This window comes from Sprattus sprattus (genome assembly GCF_963457725.1).
Source record: "Sprattus sprattus genome assembly, chromosome: 4".
Taxonomy (NCBI): Eukaryota; Metazoa; Chordata; class Actinopteri; order Clupeiformes; family Clupeidae; genus Sprattus; species Sprattus sprattus.
In genome coordinates this window covers 31054812-31077424 of record NC_137923.1, presented here as the reverse complement: position 1 = coordinate 31077424, position 22613 = coordinate 31054812, and the positions used below count along the sequence as shown (strand labels likewise).

At 42.4% G+C, this 22613-nt stretch overlaps 1 protein-coding gene across 1 annotated transcript; it reads right to left on the bottom strand.

The window, feature by feature from the left end:
- Positions 1-7207: 7207 nt before the first annotated feature.
- Positions 7208-14992, bottom strand: abcf2a (ATP-binding cassette, sub-family F (GCN20), member 2a). The gene is made up of 15 exons (XM_080836491.1): positions 14943-14992; positions 13649-13810; positions 13248-13460; positions 12419-12601; positions 11959-12130; positions 11428-11523; positions 10994-11096; positions 10791-10886; positions 10494-10613; positions 9946-10035; positions 9489-9599; positions 8959-9021; positions 8637-8765; positions 7892-8095; positions 7208-7757 (listed from the first exon to the last, which is right to left on the bottom strand). Exons 2-15 carry the CDS (start codon positions 13779-13781, stop codon positions 7641-7643), a joined length of 1830 nt encoding a protein of 609 aa, XP_080692617.1. The 5' UTR covers positions 13782-13810; positions 14943-14992; the 3' UTR covers positions 7208-7640.
- Between the last annotated feature and the right edge of the window lie 7621 nt (positions 14993-22613).

The following is a 22613-nucleotide window of genomic DNA, read 5'->3' as shown; positions in this document are numbered from 1 at the left end:
CAGTCCGCGGTTGTCGTGATCATCCAAACGGCACAAAACTAGAGAACTACTAATTTGATACCCTTTCACCCGTTTATCGCGGGAAACCGGAAGTAAACATCAGGTATGCTAAGCAGCGTTCTGTGAGCAACTATAGTCAAATGAGCTTGAGCAACTTCCGGTTACGATTTTTCAAAATAAAAGCGCCTTATTTACCCCCTGTTTCTTTAACTGTCAGAAATATTAATTTCATAGGAACATCAAAATTGGTTAAAAACGATTCACTGATGTTAAAAAATTATGATTTTCTTGTTTAAATATAAGGAACACTGACTAAACAGGACATTTTGCAATTATTATAGCAAGAAACAGTAAAACACACCACAATCTGCTGATAAAAGGATTATACCTCCATTAAAGTTGGTTGAACATGTTCAGTACACTGTAAAGAAAGGGTAAAATATGTTTAACAGTAATTATTCTGGTCATTCACTGTGAAAGAACACTTGACACACAGATCACAAAGGTGAAAAAGGAGTATCTCCAATGCCAGGGTATTGCCATGTGACACATGTCACACTATGCTGAAGAAACTAAAGATTGTGTCTCAATGAAAGGGGGGTGGAATATGTTCAGGACACTCCAAACATTAAATAAAATGTGTGATGAAGATGTGAATTGCGTCATTGAATGCGCCAGAATACTTTAAACATAGGCGATCACACAGGCGAAAATGCAGTATTTTCGATTGCAGGACCATATGACACATATCACACTATGCTGATGAAACTAAAGATTGTGTCTCAATGAAAGGGGGTTGGAATATGTTCAGGACACTCCAAACATTAAATAAAATGTGTGATGAAGATGTGAATTGCGTCATTGAATGCTCCAGAATACTTTAAACATAGGCCTACACACAGGCGAAAATGCAGTATTTTCGATTGCAGGACCATATGACACATATCACACTATGCTGATGAAACTAGAGATTGTGTCTCAATGAAAGTGGGGTGGAATATGTTCAGGATACTCCAAACATTAAATAAAATGTGCGATGAAGATGTGAATTGCGTCATTGAATGCTCCAGAATACTTTAAACATAGGCGATCACACAGGCGAAAATGCATTACTTTCAATTGCAGGACCATATGACACATTTCACACTATGCTGATGAAACTAGAGATTGTGTCTCAATGAAAGTGGGGTGGAATATGTTCAGGACACTCCAAACATTAAATAAAATGTGTGATGAAGATGTGAATTGCGTCCCTGAATGCTCCAGAATACTTTAAACATAGGCGATCAGACAGGCGAAAATGCACTATCTTTAATGGCAGGGCCATATGACACATATCACACTTTGCTGAAGAAACTAAAGATTGTGTCTCAATAAAAGTGGGGTGGAATATGTTTAGGACACTCCAAACATTAAATAAAATGTGTGAAGTAGTTGAGATTTACGTCCCTGAATGCTCCACAAAACTTTAACATAGGCCTACACACAGGCGAAAATGCATTATTTTCAATGGTAGGGCCATACGACACGTTTCATACTTTGCTGATGAAACTAAAGATTGTGTCTCAATAAAAGGGGGGTGGAATATGTTCAGGACATTCCAAACATTAAATAAAATGTGTGAAGTAGTTGAGATTTACGTCCCTGAATGCTCCACAATAATTTGCTGATGAAACTAAAGATTGTGAGGAAAGAGGTGTGTAAAGATGTGGACAAGGGGAAAGGTGCTGTGAGAATCATGTTCTTTGATATATCCAGTGCCTTTAACACCATCCAGCCCCTCCGACTGAGAGTGACAAGCTGGTGCAGACTGGTGTGAACTACCACCTGGTATCCTGGATCACTGACTACCTGACGGAGAGGCCACAGTTTATGAGACTGTGCTGTGCAGCACCGGCGCTCCGCAGGGGACTGTGCTCTCACCGCTCCTGTTCACCCTGTCCACATCGGACTTCACCTACAACACAGAGTCATGCCACATCCAGAAGTTCTCTGATGACTATGCTGTTGTGGGATGTATCAGGGATGGACAGGAGGGTGAGTACAGGAGCCTGGTGGACAACTTTATGCAGTGGTGCAGGCACTAAACACCACTAAGACCAAGGAGATGGTGGTGGACTGTAGGAGGTCTCAGCCTCCTCTGCTACCAGTCTCCATCGAGGGGGTCAGTGTGGAGGTGGCTAACACCTACAAATACTTAGGAGTGTATCTGGACAATAAACTGGACTGGTCAGCCAACGCTGATGCAATCTACAAGAAGGGTCAGAGTCGGCTCTGCTTCCTGTGGAGGTTGAGGTCCTTCAATGTCTGCAACAAACTCCTGCGCATGTTTTACCAGCCTGTTGTTGCCAGCGTCCTTTTTTATGCTGTGGTGTGCTAGGGTGGCAGCATAAAGAAGAGGGATGCAGGGCGACTGAACAGGCTGGTGAGGAAGGCGGTAGCTGTTGTTGGCACTGAACTGGACTGCCTCACAACAGTGTCGGCGAGAAGGACCCTGAGTAGGTTGCTGACCATTTTGGACAATGTCCACCAACCACTACACAGTACTCTCAACAGACAGAGGAGCATATTCAGTGGCAGACTCCTGTCAATGTCATTCTCATCGGACAGGCTGAGGAAGTCCTTTGTCATCAGGGGATAGCACTGCAATGTATTCTCTCTAGTAAAAGAAAGTGTTACATCCAATTTTCCCAGCTATTTATTGGCCCTATGAAAGACCAAAAGGTCACAGACGTAGTGTGAAGCTACTTAGAACAATTTGGAGATGTAATAGGGGTGATATACAACAGTTAGTGAAGAGTATACATATACTCAAAAAGAAAATAACACTAAGATTGATTTAACCACCACACATCAGGTATATAATCTGAGGCTGGTCAAAAGAAGACATGGAACCACTATTAATCCATAATTTCCTCTTGAATTTCAACAGAGACTTCATAATAGGTATAATTAGGCATAATTTGACTACATTGGACCTATACTGAATCCAAAATAGGAGAATATAAAAAATATAAGCCTACACTGTTAATACAAATAGCACCAATACAAATATAGACAGTTTGAGAGGGTGCATGTCTACAGAAGATATGATTTAAAGTGAAGTAAAACCTGTGCTTTCATGATGTAGTCCTGGTTATTAAAGGTTAGTTTTTTTTTCAATCTTAGGCCTGCCTAGTCAATGGTATCTTATAACCATTTTAAAGTAACTTCTAAACAGTACCAAATATGTATACTATATGCATTGTAATCCTGTTTTGCTCTTATAATGCAAGTGCATCAAATACATTATTTTTAATATAGTTTTCAGCTACAAGTATCCTGTACGTTTAAAAGTAATTTAATATATCTCACCTTGATTTAAAACAAGTTAATATAATGCACAGATAACACAATACTATTATAAACAATGATCTAGCAAGTAGTCAGACTCAGACTTTATACTGACAATTAGTCTACTATAGCTTTCAAACACGCTTTCAACTATTTTTCCGATAATTACGACAAATGCAACAAAAACTCGTTCCATAAAAAAGGTTTTTATATAACCCAGTCGATTTACAGGGCTGTTTGTTGTAAAAACCTTTCATTTGATACAAAAAACGTATTTTACTTCCTCGTTTCCTTTTACTTCCTGGGGTTATTGTGGGTTATCGTTGCTGAAAGAACGGAACTGGTATGGTATTCTTATTTGGGGGTATTTGGGCCATCTTCACGCTGCTAAGAAACACGGGGTTAATAAGGCGCTTTTATAAAATCGTAACCGTAAGTTGCTCGAGCTTATAGTTGCTCACAGAACGCGGCTGTAAGCAAATGTGACTACACATTTCAAAATAAAGGTCCCACAAAAGAACAACGATTTAAAGTTACATCATGTTACAATTTGACCTTACAGTTAAACGTGTTACTTACCTGGCATGTATGCATTCTTTCTGTTGGACTTGTCAGTAATAACTAGCTGTCTTGCTATGTCTTATGTTGTGCTTGCTTGATGTTGGGCTATGTTAGAAAGTTGTCAACTCACACCTGTCCTGTCTCAGGCTATCATCCAAATAAATTCATCTCATGTAAAAGTTTGATGAGTCTTTATCAATGTCATGTCAATAACCTTGGAAGTTTGCAACCTTGTAAAACGTAACACTCCTAGCTTGCAATAAATTAGACATGCAAAGTATATTAAGCATGTTGCCAACAAAATTGTATAGATAACACATTCAAACGCTTAGAAAATATGTATGTTGGCTGAAAACACAAGCAGTATTTCAGCAACATTTTAATTTAAAATAATTGTTTTGTTATTCTCTGGTTATTTTGGAGTTCATCTCCAATTTCACAATAAATTAAGCTATGCAGAGTCATATGTGTATAATCTTGTGATATTACTCTACCTGTCAGTCTTTGGCTCCTGCTGTTGTCTTGCCAGTTCCAAATATTTCAGCTTGTCAACAAATACACATGTACACTCTCCATCAGGGGGTCCCAAAGCGCAATTTGTATTTACAATAATGGTGTACATGTGAGCTACACTGCAACTTTAGAGGTAGCTCAGTAGCAAAAAAAATACCAATACTCAGGGGGAATGGGTATTTATAGGAAGAAACTGAGAATTATAAACAAAAACACTGATCAAACATTCCAATGGCTAATATTTCACAAATATAACATTTTATTATATGAGATTAATAATAAAATAGGTTAATATGGTGTGTTTTTGTTGTACAAAATGTTTAAGATACTTAATATGTGAACTGAATATTACAACAAAGATTTCTACCTTTAAGATAAATAAAAACAAAAACAATTGTTATTATTCGTTTTTGAGAAAATGTGAACATACTCATGGCTAATATGATTTTCCTATAAAAGACCACAACTTCAATATATCAAGTTATTTATAATAGGAGTCAAAAGACACTCACTAATAAAGTTCAGCTGGTTTAAGTAAGACAAAGTCTTGTGCCCTCTTAATAAGAGGGTAAAATATCATCCACATACCAGTTACTTAAAAAAAAAAAAAAAACCGCTTTTAGGGCATACAGTTACTTTTATGTAGTATGAGTAATGACCTAGGGTCCTGATATCTATTAGTGTTGCTAAGAAAAAACAAAACTTGTGCCTCCTAAATATCGTTGTCAAGTTAAATCCTCATAACATAGGCGGCAAAGGCCACATCGCTGTCAAGTCCCCATTTCTTAGTTTAGAATATTGTTAGGATCCTGCTACTAAAGAGATTTGGCCCCTATACTACGGGGTCTCAGTTAATAGTTCCAGCCTAACAACTTTTGTAATCTCAATGTGTATCAATTTAACCCATAGAGGTACATTTTCAGGGAGGACCCACTGTGCATTTGTGTGGCGGTAAAGGAACCATGGTGCACATCCTATCAGGGAACAAAACAGTATTTACCCAGGGGAGGTATAGGTGGTGCCATGACAAGGTGTTGGCACAGCTCAGACATCCTGGAGTAAGAGAGGAGAAAGAAACGTCCAGCCAAAACAATATTTACCCACTTTTTAGTTTATAATCCTGCTATGCAACTGCACAGATTTGGCTCCTGTATTGAGGGTCCACATTATCTAGTTTTGCAGTATCAGTACATGTCAATTCGGCACAGAGGTCGATAGGCCTCCCACTTGAAAAGCTATGGAGTGTACAAGGAAGACAACTCCCGACTTTCTTTCTTTGAATGTTGTTTTACAATTTCAACTCAGACATTTGAGCCCCATATTGAGCAAGCCAATTTTTTTTTTCCCCCCAGCATTACAACTTTTGCAGTATCGGTGTATATCAATTTGGCCTATAGGGCAAAAAGGCCTCACACTTTAAAGGCTTGCCACACCAATGACAATTCCCCACTACTTATTTTATAATCTTGTTATGCACCTTCACCACTTGACCGGTATGGTCCTGGTCCAAGACACAGAGTACAGAGGAAGAGACATATTGTATACAAGTAAATTTCACAAAATAAAACAGGATATCTGTTATAAATTGACTCTCATGTCTAATATTTACTAGAACAGATATAAACAGGTACTGCTTCACACCCTATCAGTGTACAGCGGCCATATCCACAAACTATAGTTCCTTACAATTTCACTCATATAAGGCATACACCAAATTTCTGTCTGTTTTTGCCAGAAACTTCAAGATAAAACACAGTTTCTGGTGTCGTTAGGGACAATCACTCTTAGGGCTATAGCCCTGAATATTTTAGGCATAGCCCTGAGTATTTAAACCCTGAATACAGAGGGGGGTGTAAGAGGAGGTAGAATTTGTAGTTTTCCAGCCTAACCACTTTTTAATTATTAGCGTATGGCAGTTCGGCCTGAAGAGGTCAATAGGCTGCAGACCTGAAAGGCTATGGATGCCAAGCGGACAGCAATTCTGGAATTATTTAACAATCTTGTTCCACACCTTCTTTCAAAGAAATCTGATCCCTATATTGAGGGTGTACAATTTATATTTACTTTTGCAATATCAGGGTCAGTTAGGTCCACTGAGGTTACACGGATAACAATTACATTTTTTGCTATTTGTTTAAAATGTATGGTTTAGGTATTTAGCAGATTCATTGAAACAACTGTTTGATTATAAATGTCTGATTCGACCACCTATATATTATGCATGATGCACACACACCTGGCAAATTAATCCACAGAATTAAATACAGCCAAAAATGTCTAGCATTGAAAAATTGCTTTCAAACTACTCATTTTCAATTAACGTTTTTCGACCACTTGTCATTTTTTCTGAAATGCTTTTACAACATATGTGTGTGTATTAATGGTGCAAGAAGAAAAATCAGCAAAAACGAAAGAGGAATTAGTAAACCTTCAGTTACATCCTTATAGGATTTGCAAGCAGGTCTGATGGGTTTCACTATATTACATTTACAAACTCTGCTGCTGGCTGTGTATAGCTAAATAAAATGAAGTGCTTTTTCAAGTTCTTAACTCATTCGATTCATCTCGTTCATCTACATTAATTCAACCCACTCAGAAAGTTTCTCTTGAAGGTTTTAGGCTTGCTTTGTTTAATAAATTCAGGTAGCAAGTGATTAATAAATCTGTATAATTTATATTGCAGTCATCGATGCTATGCCCTGTTTACATCCAAAGCAGGCAGACAGTTGATGCATTAGCACGACTGCTCAGTGGCAGGAGCATGCTTAAAGGAGGCTAACAGTTTACAGTCAATACGAAGTAGGTGATGAATCTTTTATTCCAGCCAAATGCATTATTGCAGATATACCGTTAAATAATACATAACATAATAAAAAGCTCTTTAAGAGCCTCAACGAATTTCATCTGTAGAATATCCACTTGCAACAGTTTAAACTTTTAAAAAAGTTCAGTGCACAGTAAATAAGGGTACTTATATTTATTATTTACTATTTCCATTATAATGTTTCCCGGGGGAAAAGACTGTAGGGGCTGTAAAGACAATTGCATAATTACTAGAAAATATGATGTTCTGCAGATGGCTACCAAGACCACCCCCCAGCCTCTCGGGGCTACCAGATTGACGAAGGAGGTGCCTGCGCTCTCTGAAGTAAACTTCAGCATGCATGGCTGGTGATGGAACGTGCTGTTGTTTCAGGGGGTGTGAACACAATCCCATCAGGGCTGTCTGCTCTCTAGATGTCATGCATTTGCTTGGCGATTTTGGATTTCAGGGTCTCCTTGTAGGCCAAGATGTCTCTGTTCCACTTGGTGATGGTCTGGTTCTCGCACACCCAGATCTCCTGAGCCACCTGGGGTAGGATAAGGATGAGACGAGGATAAGGATGAGACAGGGAGGTGTAAGTGCCTCACACTCAAAGTTTAAGTAAACATAATGATCTTCAAAAAGTGCTTATTGACAGTTTTGCCATTAAATATGCCATACCTGCGAGATTAGCCTGAAGTCGTGGCTAACTAGCATCATGCCGCCATCATACTCGTTGATGGCATCCCCCAGGGCATCGATGGTCTCGATGTCCAAATGATTGGTGGGCTCGTCAAGGAAAAGCAGATGTGGGTTCTGCCAGGCAAGCCAGGCAAAGCACACTCTGCACTTCTGCCCATCCGACAGGTTCCTAATAGGACTCACCTGTGGGGAACACAATCTACCATTACCTTCTGCAAACTGAACTTAATGACTGACAAGATGGAAGAAAAAAAATGCCCTTTGTTCTCTCCCTTTCTACTGAATTTCACCAAAACAGTCAGTCACCATCATTCACACCCTGACAAAAGAAACACAGAATGGAATCAGTGCAGGAGTTTCTGGTAGAAAGTACTGCTATATGAGATGGTCCCACAGGGGTGAGGCCAATAGGCACTCTAGATCAAATCAAAGCGTCTTTGTAGTTCTCATACCCCACGAATACAAGCCTATGAGACACTTGCTCACAGCTGGATCTCTAAAGCATCAACTTCCCCTGTGAACCAACATTGTGAAGTGTCCCCATCTCAGAGGTAGCAGACTGATACATATTCATGTAGTCTGGGTTACTGGGTGACACCCCTTTATGCTACGAAAAATACTTAAACCTGGACGCTTTCGATGTCTGACCAGAAGAGCTAAACGTGAATCTTTTGAGAGAAGCCCCCCTCTCTCACCTGATGCGCATCAGTCCCCCCAAGCTCACCTGCTGCTTCCCCGTCAGGCCGTAGCGCCCAATGATCTTTCTCATCTCCTCTTTCTCCTTGATGGCTGGGTAACATTTCATCATGTACTCCAGGGGTGACAAGTCCAGCTCAAGCTGCTCAGTCAAGTGCTGTGATGGAAGGGAGAGACAGTGGTCAAATGAAAGGACGGTGGACTCAAACAATTCAAATGAAAAGACTCCAACTAATGAATGTACAGATGTTCTGCTCTGAACTTGATTGTGTAGTTTCAGGTGATGTTCATACTCTGGTCAGCTTTAACTTAAGAATCTATGGCCTGTTCACATGCTTATTTTGCAGTACCTGGTGGTATCTGCCGATCTTCACGTGAGAGTTCTTCCTGATCATACCGTCTGAAGGGCGAAGCTGAGGGGGGAGAAAGAGAGGTGAGACTGGTGTGTGCAGACAGGTCGGGGTGGAGAGGGGTCAGACAGGTGAACAACATGCAGACAGGTCCTTTTTAATATGGGGGGGGGGGGGGGGGATGTTTCCTCTGTTGTTGGTCAGGAGATCAGATCAAACGCTTCAGCTAGTTTTTGTCAAAGCACCATCACATCAAGTGCTGTGTCTTAATGGGGCACTACAATTCGGCCTTTTGTTTACATCATTTCTCCCAACATCCACAGAACAACACTCTTTCCATAACGCAATACTTCTTTGTGCTCATCACACACTGTATATGATGGGTCTCATTACTGGCTGGGTTCATATTAAAAGCAAAAATGCCCCATCCTACACCCCGACAGACTTATTCCATGACTAGACATACACTCCTTCCGAACACTAAGGGGTGAATATACAAACAAATATAATATCAACATAAGAATCTGTACCTCTCCATACAACAGCTTCAGCAGTGTGGACTTTCCAGCTCCATTGGGCCCCACAAGGGCCACTCGGCTGTCCAGATCGATTCCAAACTCCAAGTTTTTGTAAATATACGGCTGCAATAAAAGAACAGAAGAGGTTGGTATGAGGGTCATTTAGGCTGAATGCACAGTAGCAGTGTAAAAGAACACAAATTCACACACAAGCCCAGCAGAGGAAGCAAGCGGTACTGGTTATCTAAAAGGGGGTCTATTAAGAGGAATGCACAATGCCAGGGTGGGGGCTTTAGGCTGTGGTGCCCAGCGCAACAGCCACTGTAGAAGGGTAGCTTTCAGTTTTTACAAACGTGCCTCAGGGCTACTACAACCCTCGCCTTACATGTGTTTTTAAATAAAAAAAAATAAAAAAAACATGTATGAGAAGACTGCATACGTTGTGCAAGAGAGAAACATGGAGACTTACTGTGTCATCAGAATACCTAAAGTTGACATTCTGCACCATGATGACAGGAGGGGGTATCTTCCCACAGGAAGGAAAATAAAATGACAGGGTCTGCAGAAAGAACAAATAAGGGATGAGTTCAGCCTTGTGATTAATGCAGTTCCTTTACACACAAGTAAAAAAAACCTGAGGGAACATTTGTGAAGGTTGCGCCATCTGATCAGTGAATCACTTCGGTCGGGTATTTGTCAAGGCACCTCCACACAGAGAACAAACTGCCAGGTGGAGATGCTACAATTCGGCCTTTTGTTTACATCATGTCATGGCAACAACCAAGACTAAGTGATTTTGCAAAACGGCTGAACTAACAAACTGGCTGTGCCGAAAGTCCTGATGGCCTTAACTCTTCCACTAGCTGAAATCCTTTAGCTGCATAACACATTTTCATAAAGTAATTGCTGCCAGAAAAAAACTCAATACAATCAATAAGACTTTTGCAATGAAAAAAATGCCCCAATCTTCATCTTTGGTGTGCTGTTCGAAAACATTTAATGAACATCTCTGCTCACCTTGTCATCCACAACTTTCTCAGTCAGACCTGAGGCCACCATCTTCTGCAGGGTTTTCTCTTTGCTCTGGGCTTGCCTGGCCAGTTTGGCAGAGCCGTGGCCGAACCGTGCGATATAGTTCTGGGGAGAAAAACAAATATCTTATAATGTCAACACATACAATAGAAAGACAAGATCGTTATAGTATAGACCGACGTGTTTCTCCTAATTATCATTGAAGAACATTATAACTTAGGACTGCATAGGGCTAAATGATAGGCCCACTTCAAAAGTTACACTATGGCGCTCATCACTTACCTTCATGTGTGTAATCTGGTCCTGCTCCCAGTTGAAGCGCTTCATCTGGTGCTCCTCCAGCTCCTGTCTGGTCTTCACATATTGGTCATAGTTACCCTGAACAATGAGGGAACCGCATGAGAGGGAGAAGTGGTATATGCATGCAATGCGTGTACTCTATTGGATAGATATGCCCAGGCAGACGAGTGAGGGTAAGGCCTTACGGTGTAGATTTTGAGCTTCCTCTGGTGCAAGTGCATAATGTTGGTGCACACGCCATTGAGGAAGTCTTGGGAATGCGAGATCAGGACCAGAATGCGTTTGAATCTGTCAAAGAAAAGGATAGAGGGGTCAGCACAGTCCTTTTTAAAGTGTGTGTGTGGGGGGTGGGGTGGGGGGGCGTTCTCTCTGTTATTGGTCAGGAGATCAGATCAAACGCTTCAGCTAGTTTTTGTCAAAGCACCATCACATTGAGTACTGTGTCTCAATGGGGCACTACAATTCGGCCTTTTGTTTACATCATTTCTCCCAACATCCACAGAACACTCCTTGCATAACGCACTACTTCTTTGTGCTCATCACACACTGTATATGATGGGTCTCATTACTTGCTGGGTTCAACATGAGAAACTTATTCCATTACTAGACAAATACTCACTGAGCAAGCTCCTCCTCCAGCCACACACAAGCCTCCAGGTCCAAGTGGTTTGTGGGCTCATCTAGCAACAGCATGAAGGGCTTCAGGTACAGTGCCCTAAAGGAAGTAAACAAGACATTTAAGAATGTTCCTTTTGAATTGGAACCCGAACCCCAAAACCAATCTGTGAACAGAGCTAAAATGGTACTCCACTGGGTGTAAACAGCCACCAGAACTGCATGGATCAGAAAAACGCTTCGGACAGTTTTTGTCATTGTGCAGATGCACTGTGAGCATATTGCTCGGCAAATGCACATTCATTCGGCCTTTTATTTCATCACTTCGTAGCAGTTCTAGGGATACGAGTGATTGCAAAACACAGTGGTTCATTTAAATAACTAATTTCATGACCCTCCAAATCAAAAATGCAAGAACTGAAGATAGTGGAGTTCAATTACAAACCCTATTGCCCATTTCTTCTAATCTCAGTAATTTAAGACAAGGGGGCAGAGGGCACTGTAGTGTCCTGAAGTATGGGGATTGCCGACCCACCTGGACAGAGCCACCCGCATCCTCCATCCTCCACTGAAGTCCTTCATCTGCTTCTGCATCATGGCGGGGGTAAAGCCCAGGCCGTGGAGGATTCGAGAGGCACGCACCTGAGCCTTGTCTGCGTCCAGCTCTTCCAGGCGCTCGTACAGGTCCATCAGCTTCTCACACTCAGCTAAGAGGGAGCACACACACAATGAATGAAAGGGGACGAGAGGATATCACTTTAATTGACTGTTTTGCTGCCTTTGTTTAAGAGGTTATGGTCATTCAGCATATATTCTGTACCTATTTTTGAAGCCCCATCACATGACGAGACAAGTGTGAGGAACACAATCAAAACGAGGTTAATATTTACTATGCCACGCCTAGGAAAGGAAACTGCCACAACAAACAGCTCCTATGAAAAACGTGGGGGTTTTTGTGTGTGTGTGTGTGTGTGCATGCGAGAGGGAGAACTCACAGTCCTCAGCAGCGAGCCTCTCTGCCTCCTTCTCCAGCTTGATCCTCTGCTCATCCACCTCCATCACGCACTGGAGTGCCGTCTTGTCACTAGGTGGCATCTCGCGGGTAAGATGGTATATGTCGATGTGTTCTGGAATGGGGATCTCTCTGTGGCCAATAGCTGACAGCAGCATGGACTTGCCTAGAGGAGAGGTTGCAGGAAGACAATGATTTGACTTCTACATGCATGGATGCCACTAGCTCTACTGAGAACAGTGCTCAGTACAGCGCAGTGCAGACACACTGATGAAATGTACTGTTAAGTAATTCTACTTAAAACAACAGCATGAATGGCTTCAGGTACAGTGCCCAAGATAAAGTAGACAAGACATTTAAGAAATGTAAAAATGTTGCGCGTTTAAATAGGAACCCGAATACCAAAACAATCTGCGAACATAGCTAAAATGGTAGTCCACTGAGTGGAAACAGCCACCAGAACGGCATGGATCAGAAAAACGCTTCGGACAGTTTTTGTCATTGTGCAGATGCACTGTGAGCATATTGCTCGGCAAATGCACATTCATTCGGCCTTTTATTTCATCATGTCACAGCCGTTCTAGGGATACGAGTGATTGCATAACACAGTGGGTTATCTAAATAACTAATATCATGACCCTTTAGTAGTTTTACTTAAAAGCATTCACTAAACAGTTTAACATCAAGAAAAGGTAATCCATGAGCAGCAGCCATCATCAACACATCCGAAAGAGCGAGAGAGAGATTGTGTTTCCTAACATTCCTTCTTATTACAAGCACCTGCTGCAGTCACTGTGCACCATTGAACGCACCTGTTCCATTGAGTCCAATAAGGCCATAGCGGCGGCCGGAGTTGAGCTCCAGACTGGTGTCGCTCAGCAGCTCCTGCCCATGGAAGGTTAGGGACAGACTGGCCACATGGACATCTGTGCTGTTTGGGTGGGAGGCCAGTACCCCTGTCACTGCCCGTGCATCATGCTTCTCCAGCTCGAACGCATCCATCTCCTTTGCCAGGTCATCCACCCCTGTCACATGAGAATACAAAATCAAGCTGAGGCAACTACACCTGATGTGGACAATACAACATAACGTTGATTGACGAGAAAGATATCTTAATACTGGCATAAAAAGGGGGTTGTATACAGGTAAACCTTACACACTCAAATGACAAGCCCAAGGAAGGTCCCTTTTCAATACAGTGCTGGACCCTTACCATTACTGGCCGCTCCGTTCTCTTGCCCTTCGGCAGCCTCCCCATTCACTTCATCGGGTTTCTTGGCACGACTGCGGGATTTTGCAGCCTCCTTCTTTTTCGCCGCTTTCTTCTTTGCTAAGTCGGACGGCATGGCAGCTGAAGACCCAGTCGAAAAAATACCTGAAGCAATCAACAAACAGAGACATTCAGCATCAACCGTTTCCGAGAAACACTTAACCAGCCATCCGATACCTTGGTACATAAGGTGATACTGGACGTATTAGTTTTTCAGGTGGCTGGGTGATCGGTCGTATTGTTCCAGAAGACACAAAATCGACATTATATGACTGGGAGAACCCGATTAACCTCATCCCATGACCATGCATCACGCTCATAACAAAGCGCGGCACAAAGCCAAGAACTTATCATATGCGAAATATCTTCTAAATCGCTATTAGCCTAAGCGTACGCCGTAATGGTGAAGGCCCATATTTCTTGAGCAGACTGGTCTAGTTCAATGAAATGTCTGTTACTCTAAAACATAATCTTACGTAAGTGCCATCTTACTCGCTTCCATCATCGTAGGCCTAACCACAGAGTAGGGGCCCTTAGGAATGATATCATAGCATCCTACTTTATACAAGAGCAGCCAGCTGATTTCGGCCGCTAGGTTAGCCAAAAAGTATCACGTGGTCGTCGGCGAACAGTGGAAGCCGTTTTAGACAGGTATTTGTAGGTAGATGCCCATATCGCGATAGACCGGCACATATTACATTTGAATGTAAAATACCCCAAAATGATCAAGTTTGAGATTTTTTTAGTAGTTCAGAATAGCGAAATTATGAACCGTACGAACACGGTCACCGGTAAAAGCATGAGGCCTAGAAGACCTCTGCCGGCATTAAACATGACGAGCATTAGCTAGCTTTCGATAGCCAGGTAGCTAGGACTATCCAATCGACAAAATTTAGTTAGGAATAAATTACCATATAAATAACAACCTAAGAAGATAACACACCGCCCAAACACCAAGCTCGTATCGATGATGCTACGTTAAGCGATCAGTAACCGACACGCTTTCGGCCCAGCTCGTGTGGTCCTGGTCTCAACAATGCATTTTCTTAGCTAACGGTATCCTAGCTAGATACGGGGCGTCATGCGGTAGGCCAATTCTCAGAACCCCAATACAGCAATAAGGAAACAGTAAACCAAAACACACTACTTGAGTTAAACACAAAGACGATATTGACTAAACTTACAATAACTTAGGCCAAATACTTCTGATTAGTGGCCTTTGGCCATGAAAACTCACCCTTTTCCTGCTCGCCGACACCGGTAAACCAGCCGGAATGAAGCGTAGAATCGCGCGTGTCCCCAATACCGGCTTGCTAACCAATGAGATTACAAACTCCGTGGTTAACTCCGCCCTCTAGCCGCAGATGGGTAGGAGTGAACACAGACATGTATAGGGGAGTGAAGGCTGAAAATCGTAAGCTACCCAAAAATGACGACGCAGTATCAGTAAAATGAATTGCATCATCGATTGTTCAGGTTAAGTCAGAAGCTGACTAATACGAGGTCCGGGTGAGGTTGTGATGTAATGGAATCGTACGTTATTGTTGTGTAACAACAAGTAGGCTGATGAAAAAAGTGAATGATTATAATATCTCACCGAACGCACCCAGAGGGCTCTCACGGAACAGTCAAATGGACTGTGGATCAACCAGGATTAGTAAAGGCCGTCTTGAGTAAGCCTGTTAGAAAATAGGCTACATCCAGGGATGTAAAAAAAAAAAAAAAATCTTACATGTAGCCGACTTTTATAAAAGATACAACATTCTGAAGTTGTAAAGGTTTCTATAAAAAAAAAGTCATGTAACGAAAGACACTCAGATTTTTTATATTTTACCTGCTCAGAGAGACACCTCAGTTACCAAGCTGGTTCTGTATTCCGATGCGTAGCACTATAACCCTCGGACATCACAGTCACATGCCATGAGTGAAGTGTTCTTCTTCACATTAAAAACTGTACCACTTTATAGGGTGTAGGGGAGTGGGTGGGTGTGTCTGAAGGTTAAAGTAGGTGGTATGAACATGCAAGGGTGTGACTGTGGGGGGGGGGGGGGGGGGGGGGTAATGTAAAGACTATGTAAATGCTAAATATGCCTGGCCCCGAACATCTCAGACAAGGGCATACTATCACTTCTAATCACTCAGGACAAAGGACAGGAATCCAGCTTGATGGCTCTCAACATAGACAATAGGCCAGGAATCAGACCTGATGGCTCTGGTCTGGTGTTATTCAAACTGAGAGTGGGGGTCCATTTGAGATATGGTCTGGTATGTGGAGTTATGGACTGATGAAATTCACCTTAATCTAACAGGAGACACAGAAACATACCAAAACCAAACAGTTTTACACAATTAAAGATTAACATTGAACACACAGAACTATGGGAACTACCTACATCACACACACACATACGGAAGCAACTGACAGTACACAATATTTCCAAGGCATGTCTTCATATTACAAACCTCAACTCGACATACTCATACTTGATCAATACAAAATATTTATTGCTGAAGAGGGAACATTACAAAATCGGTTTTGAGAAGCATTGTATCATAATGGGTGAGTATTCAAGCCAGCTTGGTGACGTGTCAAGAGGGCAAAAAAGAGATATCAAATGTCTTGCCATACAATCAGATACAGCAGCAAAAACATTCAATGCCTGCACCATTTCCAAACTTTACTTGCAGGTGACATGGTCTGTGCCGCCATTGCAGACACACATTTTAGTAACTTTTTTTCCCAGTTTTTGTTGAGCCCCAGTCGCCTACACTGTAAATTGGCCTTCACACTGAGTCAGAGTAGAAAAATGAAACATCAATCTTTCACTTGTCATGTGCCTTAAGCAATGTATGGGCAACCACTCAGCACACTGCTCTACTCTACTACCTAAAGGTATCTCCCTATCTGTTTCTGAATTTGATGTCTACTAACAAAAATGTTCTCTCTCCCTTATAGCATGTTTCAATTGCTGATGGAAGCGGAAACATTGCTCCTCACCCCCACCACTCCTCATCTACGCATATGGACAGCCCAACTCTACCCACTCACTCTGTTCCTTTTCTTTCCCTCCTAATCTAGACTATCTCCGCTATTGGAAGCTGCTGTAGTCTCTCCACCTGGTCTACCTGTAGAAACCCTCGGCCAATTGCACCCACCGCCACCGCATTGCCGTACACTTATCCTACCCCATACCCTATGCTAGCATTTATATACAATATACATTATTGCTGAAATTTTTCTCTGTCCCTACATCCCTTACCCCTGTAACAGAAACCCTATGAGCACAGTGTATACCCACTAAACTGGTCTTGCCTATATCATGTATTTACCACTGGATGTCTGTATATATACTACGTACATACAATGCTGGCTGTGTACAACCCCTGTTGTTTCCCTTCCCCTTCTGCCTCACAACCCTCCCCCTTCCTCCCTTCCTATCTCCACCTGGCCGACCTCAAGCAGATGGTTCCCCCCTTATGTGCTGTGGTTCTGCTTAAGGTTTCTTCCTGCCTAACAGGGAGTTTTTTCGTGCCCCTGTTGCCATTGTGCTTGCACTAAGGGGGTTCAGGCTCTGGGCTCTGTAAAGCACCTAGAGGCAATTGTATTGTTATGGCGCTATATACCCGAATTCCGGAAAAGTTTGGACGTTTTTTAAATTTGAATAAAATTAAAACTAAATTACTTTCAAATCACATGAGCCAATATTTTATTCACAATAGAACATAAATAAAAATTAGCTAATTTCAAATTTGATTCCTGCTTCAGGTTTCAAAATAGTTGGGATGTTTACCATGGTGTAACATCTCCTCTTCTTTTCAAAACAGTTTGAAGTCGTCTGGGCATCAAGGTTATGAGTGTCTGGAGTTTTGGTGTTGGAATTTGGTCCCATTCTTGCCTTTTATAGCTGCTGAAGTGTTCGTGGTCGTCTTTGACGTATTTTTCATTTAACGCCAAATGTTCTCTATAGGTGAAAGATCTGGACTTCAGGCAGGCCAATTCAGCACCCAGACTCTTCTACGACAAAGCCATGCTGTTGTTATAGCTGCAGCATGTGGTTTTGCATTGTCCTGCTGAAATACACAAGGCCTTCCCTGAAATAGACGTTGTCTGGAGGGGTGCATATGTTGCTGTAAAACCTTTATATACCTTTCAGCATTCATAGTGCCTTCCAAAACATGCAAGCTGCCCATACTGTAGGCACTTATGCACCCCCATACCATCAGACATGCTGGCTTTTGAACTGAACGCTGATAACACGATGGAAGGTCTCCCTCCTCTTTTGCCCGGATGACACGACGTCCGCGATTTCCAACAATAAAGTCAAATTTGGACTTGTCGGACCTTAGAACACTTTTCCACTTTTAAATGAGCCTTGGCCCACAGGACACAATGGCGCTTCTGGACCATGTTCACATATGGCTTCCTTTTTGCATGATAAAGCTTTAGTTGGCATCTGCAGATGGCATGGCGGATTGTGCACAGTGATATCTCCAGTTTCTCTGAATCTTTTGATGATGTTATGCACTGTAGATTATGAGATTTGCAAAGCCTTTGCAATTTGATGTTGACGAACATTGTTTTTAAAGTATTCCACAAACTTTTTACGCACTCTTTCACAGATTGGAGAGCCTCTGCCCAGCTTTACTTCTGAGAGACTCTGCCTCTCTAAAACATCATTTATAGCTAATCATATTACAGACCTGATCACAATTAACTAAATTAGTTGCAAGTTGTTCTTCCAGCTGAATCTTTTCCCAATTTCTTGCTTTTTCAGCCATTTGTTGCCCCCGTTTTTGAGACGTGTAGCAGGGATCAAATTTGAAAATGAGCTCATTTAGTGGATAAAAATGTAAAATGTTTCCGTTTAAACATTTGTTATGTTATACATGTTCTATTGTGAATAAAATATTGGCTCCTGGATTTGAAAGTCTTAAAGTTTCATTTTATTCAAAATATAAAAAAACTTCCCAACTTTTCCGGAATTCGGGATGTAAATAAAATGTAATTGAATTGAATCTAAGTTGCATGGTGTATACAGTTAAGGGTATTTTCTGTATATTTGAGGTCTGCCGTCGGGGTTAAAAATGCTGGGCCAATCATTTTGCACCCGTCCAGCCCTGGCCAGGGTGCCCTTGAAGTTTTAGTGTGGACAAAGGGATTGTCCAGGTAAACACGCAGCGGCTTGAACTACTTCACCATGAACTGCCAGAGCCCCTGGCCAATGGAAAGAGTGGTCTCTGGTCTGCTTCAAGGCCCTTGCAACTACTCTGGTACAGGTCCTAAGATAGCATGCTTGGTCTTGATCTTTGGGGACAGTGGGAGTGTGGAGGATCCCCATTGGCTAGCAGCGGCGGTGCAGTGGATCCCTGGGCTGGCAGCGGAGGTGTGGAGAACCCCTGGGCTGACAGGCCTTCTCTGCCAACAGCGTGGAGTGGCACAGCTTCTGCCCCCAGATAGAACATGGGTTTGGGCACATGCACTGTGCCTCCCACCTGGTCAGCAGTTCCAGTCTGGATCCAGGATGTTAAACAACCAGAACTGATGGTCAATGATGTGGCCAGCAACAGTTCTCTGCAGTGATCTTCTCCCTTGTATCTTCACACACTCACCACTGAGGCTTTCCAACCCCACGGTCTAGGGCTACCTGTCCAAGGGCAGTGTTCTGGGACAGACCGGCAAAATGGTGGACCTTGTGCCTGCATGGGGTGCCCTCCAGGTGGCAGACCAGATACAGCCTAGTCGGCCAAGCCACAGCTATGATAGTAAGGGAGGAAGAGCTGTTGTGCCCACCTGCCCTAGTTTAAAGGTGGCTGGGGTGCTGGGGTGTGTGGTGCTCGGCCCTCCACAGTGGCAACACCCTTCCGTAGGCTGTCCATCTGTGGCAGTGTAGTGGTGGCCTTGTGGGTTGCTTCCTCCCTGTCGCTCTCCTCCAGGTGAGCCTGGTGCACCTGGTGCCTCATGCCTTTGCAGGGTCCCTGGTGCGCTCACTCGGATGTGCACCTGGAGTCGCTGGACACCCCTGGACGATTATTAGCCTTTGGCTGTGCCCTTTCCCGCTGTAGCTGTGCAATTAACTCCTTAATCTTCCCCAGTGTTGTTATCTCCAGCACTTCTGACACCAGTGTGGCATCTTTGGGTTCATCTGAAGTGACGAGTCGGCAGCATTGCTTTCGGTTTGGCCAGAAGCCATTTATTTTGAGAACACGAGCAGGAAAATCACATACACAACAGAGTAAAATGAAAGGCAGGGCATACAGCGGCATACAGGGCTTTCACAGTGATGAAGACATTGGCGGTGGACAGATAACACTGAACTAGCACAAAAGACTAACACTGGCATTAAACAGCATAACAGACAGACAGAATGATAATAGTCACACACTAACATCAGACCCAAAAGGGAGAGCTGCATTATTCTAGAACAGAGCATTTACAAACTAGACGTAACGCAGAGCGTTACAAAATATGACCGCCGAACTGTTCAGTAGGTTTTGGCACAAAATGAGTCATGGTTGTCAGTGTGTTTGTGTGTTTTTATGTGTTTTGTGTGTGTAACTGGGTTTGTGTTTCATTTTTATGTATTAAAGGAATTATTTGTGCATGCGTACATATGTCTACTGTGTATGTGTGTGTATCTGTTGCAGTTTTGACCATGCATTATGGTGCAGTTTTGACCATGTCAGCCAGAGATACCTGCAATTACATCACCTCATGTTTGCTTTTTCATTTTTAAGAAGGTGGCGCTATACATTAAATGAGTGGTTATGGGATGGGTTGAAGTGGCCCCTTTAGACAAACATACAAAAAAAAAGGGGGCCCTCCTAAGCCCTACAGTTCTCGGGATATTCGTAGAAAACTGTGTCAGCCCACCTACAGGCCAGTTGGTGTACAGTCACATAAAAAAAAAATATTGTACGGCCCCCCATGGACAAAATTGCACGAAACTTGGCATGCATTCAGAGGGTCTCATAATGATCCACCACTTTCAATTTGGTGCACTTTCGACAATATATGCATAAGTTATAAGTGACTGGAGTTGTGAAGAGTGCATAGTTTGAGGATCTGCCACGCCCACACCCTTCAAACTTTGTAAAAGACTTTCATAACTTTAATTCCCCATTGCTGAAGAGTAACCTGACCACGTTTGAAGGCATTACCATTCAATCTGTAGGAGGAGTTCAATCACATGCGAGGTGTGGAAACAAAGTGAAGTTTCCAACCACCAAGGTGGCGCTATAGGTGATATCAGTCAGGCATATGTACGCGTTCGGGCCGGATCCAGCGTCCACCCTAAGACATTGTCTGTGGATCAAACAATGTACGTAACAGTTATAAGAGACTTTGTGTTTTGTGGCAAGCACTAACAAGTTGGCAAAGTTTGAGGGTCTGCCACGCCCACACCTTCCGACTAATGAGAAAATCCAATATAACTTTTAGTCGCCCATGGCTGAAGAGTAGCCGGACCACATTTCAAGGCATTACCATTAAAGCTGTCGAAGGAGTTCGATCAGATGCGAGGTGTGCAAACGCCGTCAAAACGCATCTTCCACTCAAAATGGCCGACTTCCTGTGGACCTGCCACCATGGCGTCGAGAGACTTTTTGGTGCGTCCAAGCATGATGAAGACGTGTACCGAATTCCGTCAAGCTACGCCAAAATAACCCCAACGCGCAGGGTTTTTTGCAATGTTCTAGGGGGCGCTACAGAGCCGTTTTGCTCCATCCATGGACAAAAACTCTACCGAAGATGGATGGTTACAGGCTTGATGTCCCTGGCAAATTTGGTAATTTTTCGAGCACTTTGACATATATTCGATTAAAACATCTAATTTTTGCTTTTAAATTTTTAACTAGGTGGCGCTATACATGTAATGACTGGTTATGGTATGGGTTGACATGGCCCTTGGCACAAACATACAAGAACAATTTGGCCATCCAAGGCCCTACGGTTCTCGGGATATTCGAAGAAAACTGTGTTGCGCCACCTACAGGCCAGTTGGTGTATAATCATATAAATCAATTTATTGCATGCCCCCCCGTGAACGGAATTCCACGGACTTAACGTGCAATAAGAAGGTGTCATAATGATTCCACACCTCCGATTTCGTGCAGTTCTGACCTTGTCAACTTACAATTAAAATGTTTTACAACACTCCATTTTTGCTTTTTCATTTGTAACTAGGCGGCGCTATACATGAAATAAGTGGTAGTGGAATGGTTGACGTGGCCTCTTAAGACCAACACACAAAAAAAATGTGGTCCTCCTAAGCCCTACGGTTTTCGACTTCTTCACAGAAAACTGAATCGCCCCACCCTCTTTAAAAGGGGTCCAGTCCGACGGGGGTGCTGTCGCACGGCGGTCATAATAACAAAATACTCCCAATCTGTTGCTCCAGTTTTACTATCCCAACGTGCTACAGTACTGAACACTGAACACTATGCTGCTTTGATACGAATGACATAACCATTTTGATAAGGCCTGTCAAAATACAAATTACAAAATGCTATTTTGTATTTCAAATACATATTTTAAATACATTTATCAGAACTGCTGCCCATCTCTGGCTATATATAGACCAGCTACAGTTATGACTCTGATAGACTGATAGATAGGTTCACTAATGTTCTGTATTTTTTTTCTTTTTAATAAAATAACTACATGGAACTCAGACAGCAACAAACATGTATAGAATGTACAGTAATATTACTGACTTTTTTCTTTCCTTTAACTTTACTTTAATTAGATATTAGATCATCATTTTAAGGTGATAAATGCATGCTAACAAATCCCACTGCATCACCGCACGAACACCATGACAGGAAAAAACTTAAAAAGCATTTTCAAAAGTTTAATCGATCAGTCCACACATTAAGTCAGTCTAATCTTTTCCATGTCTTAGATGAAAAT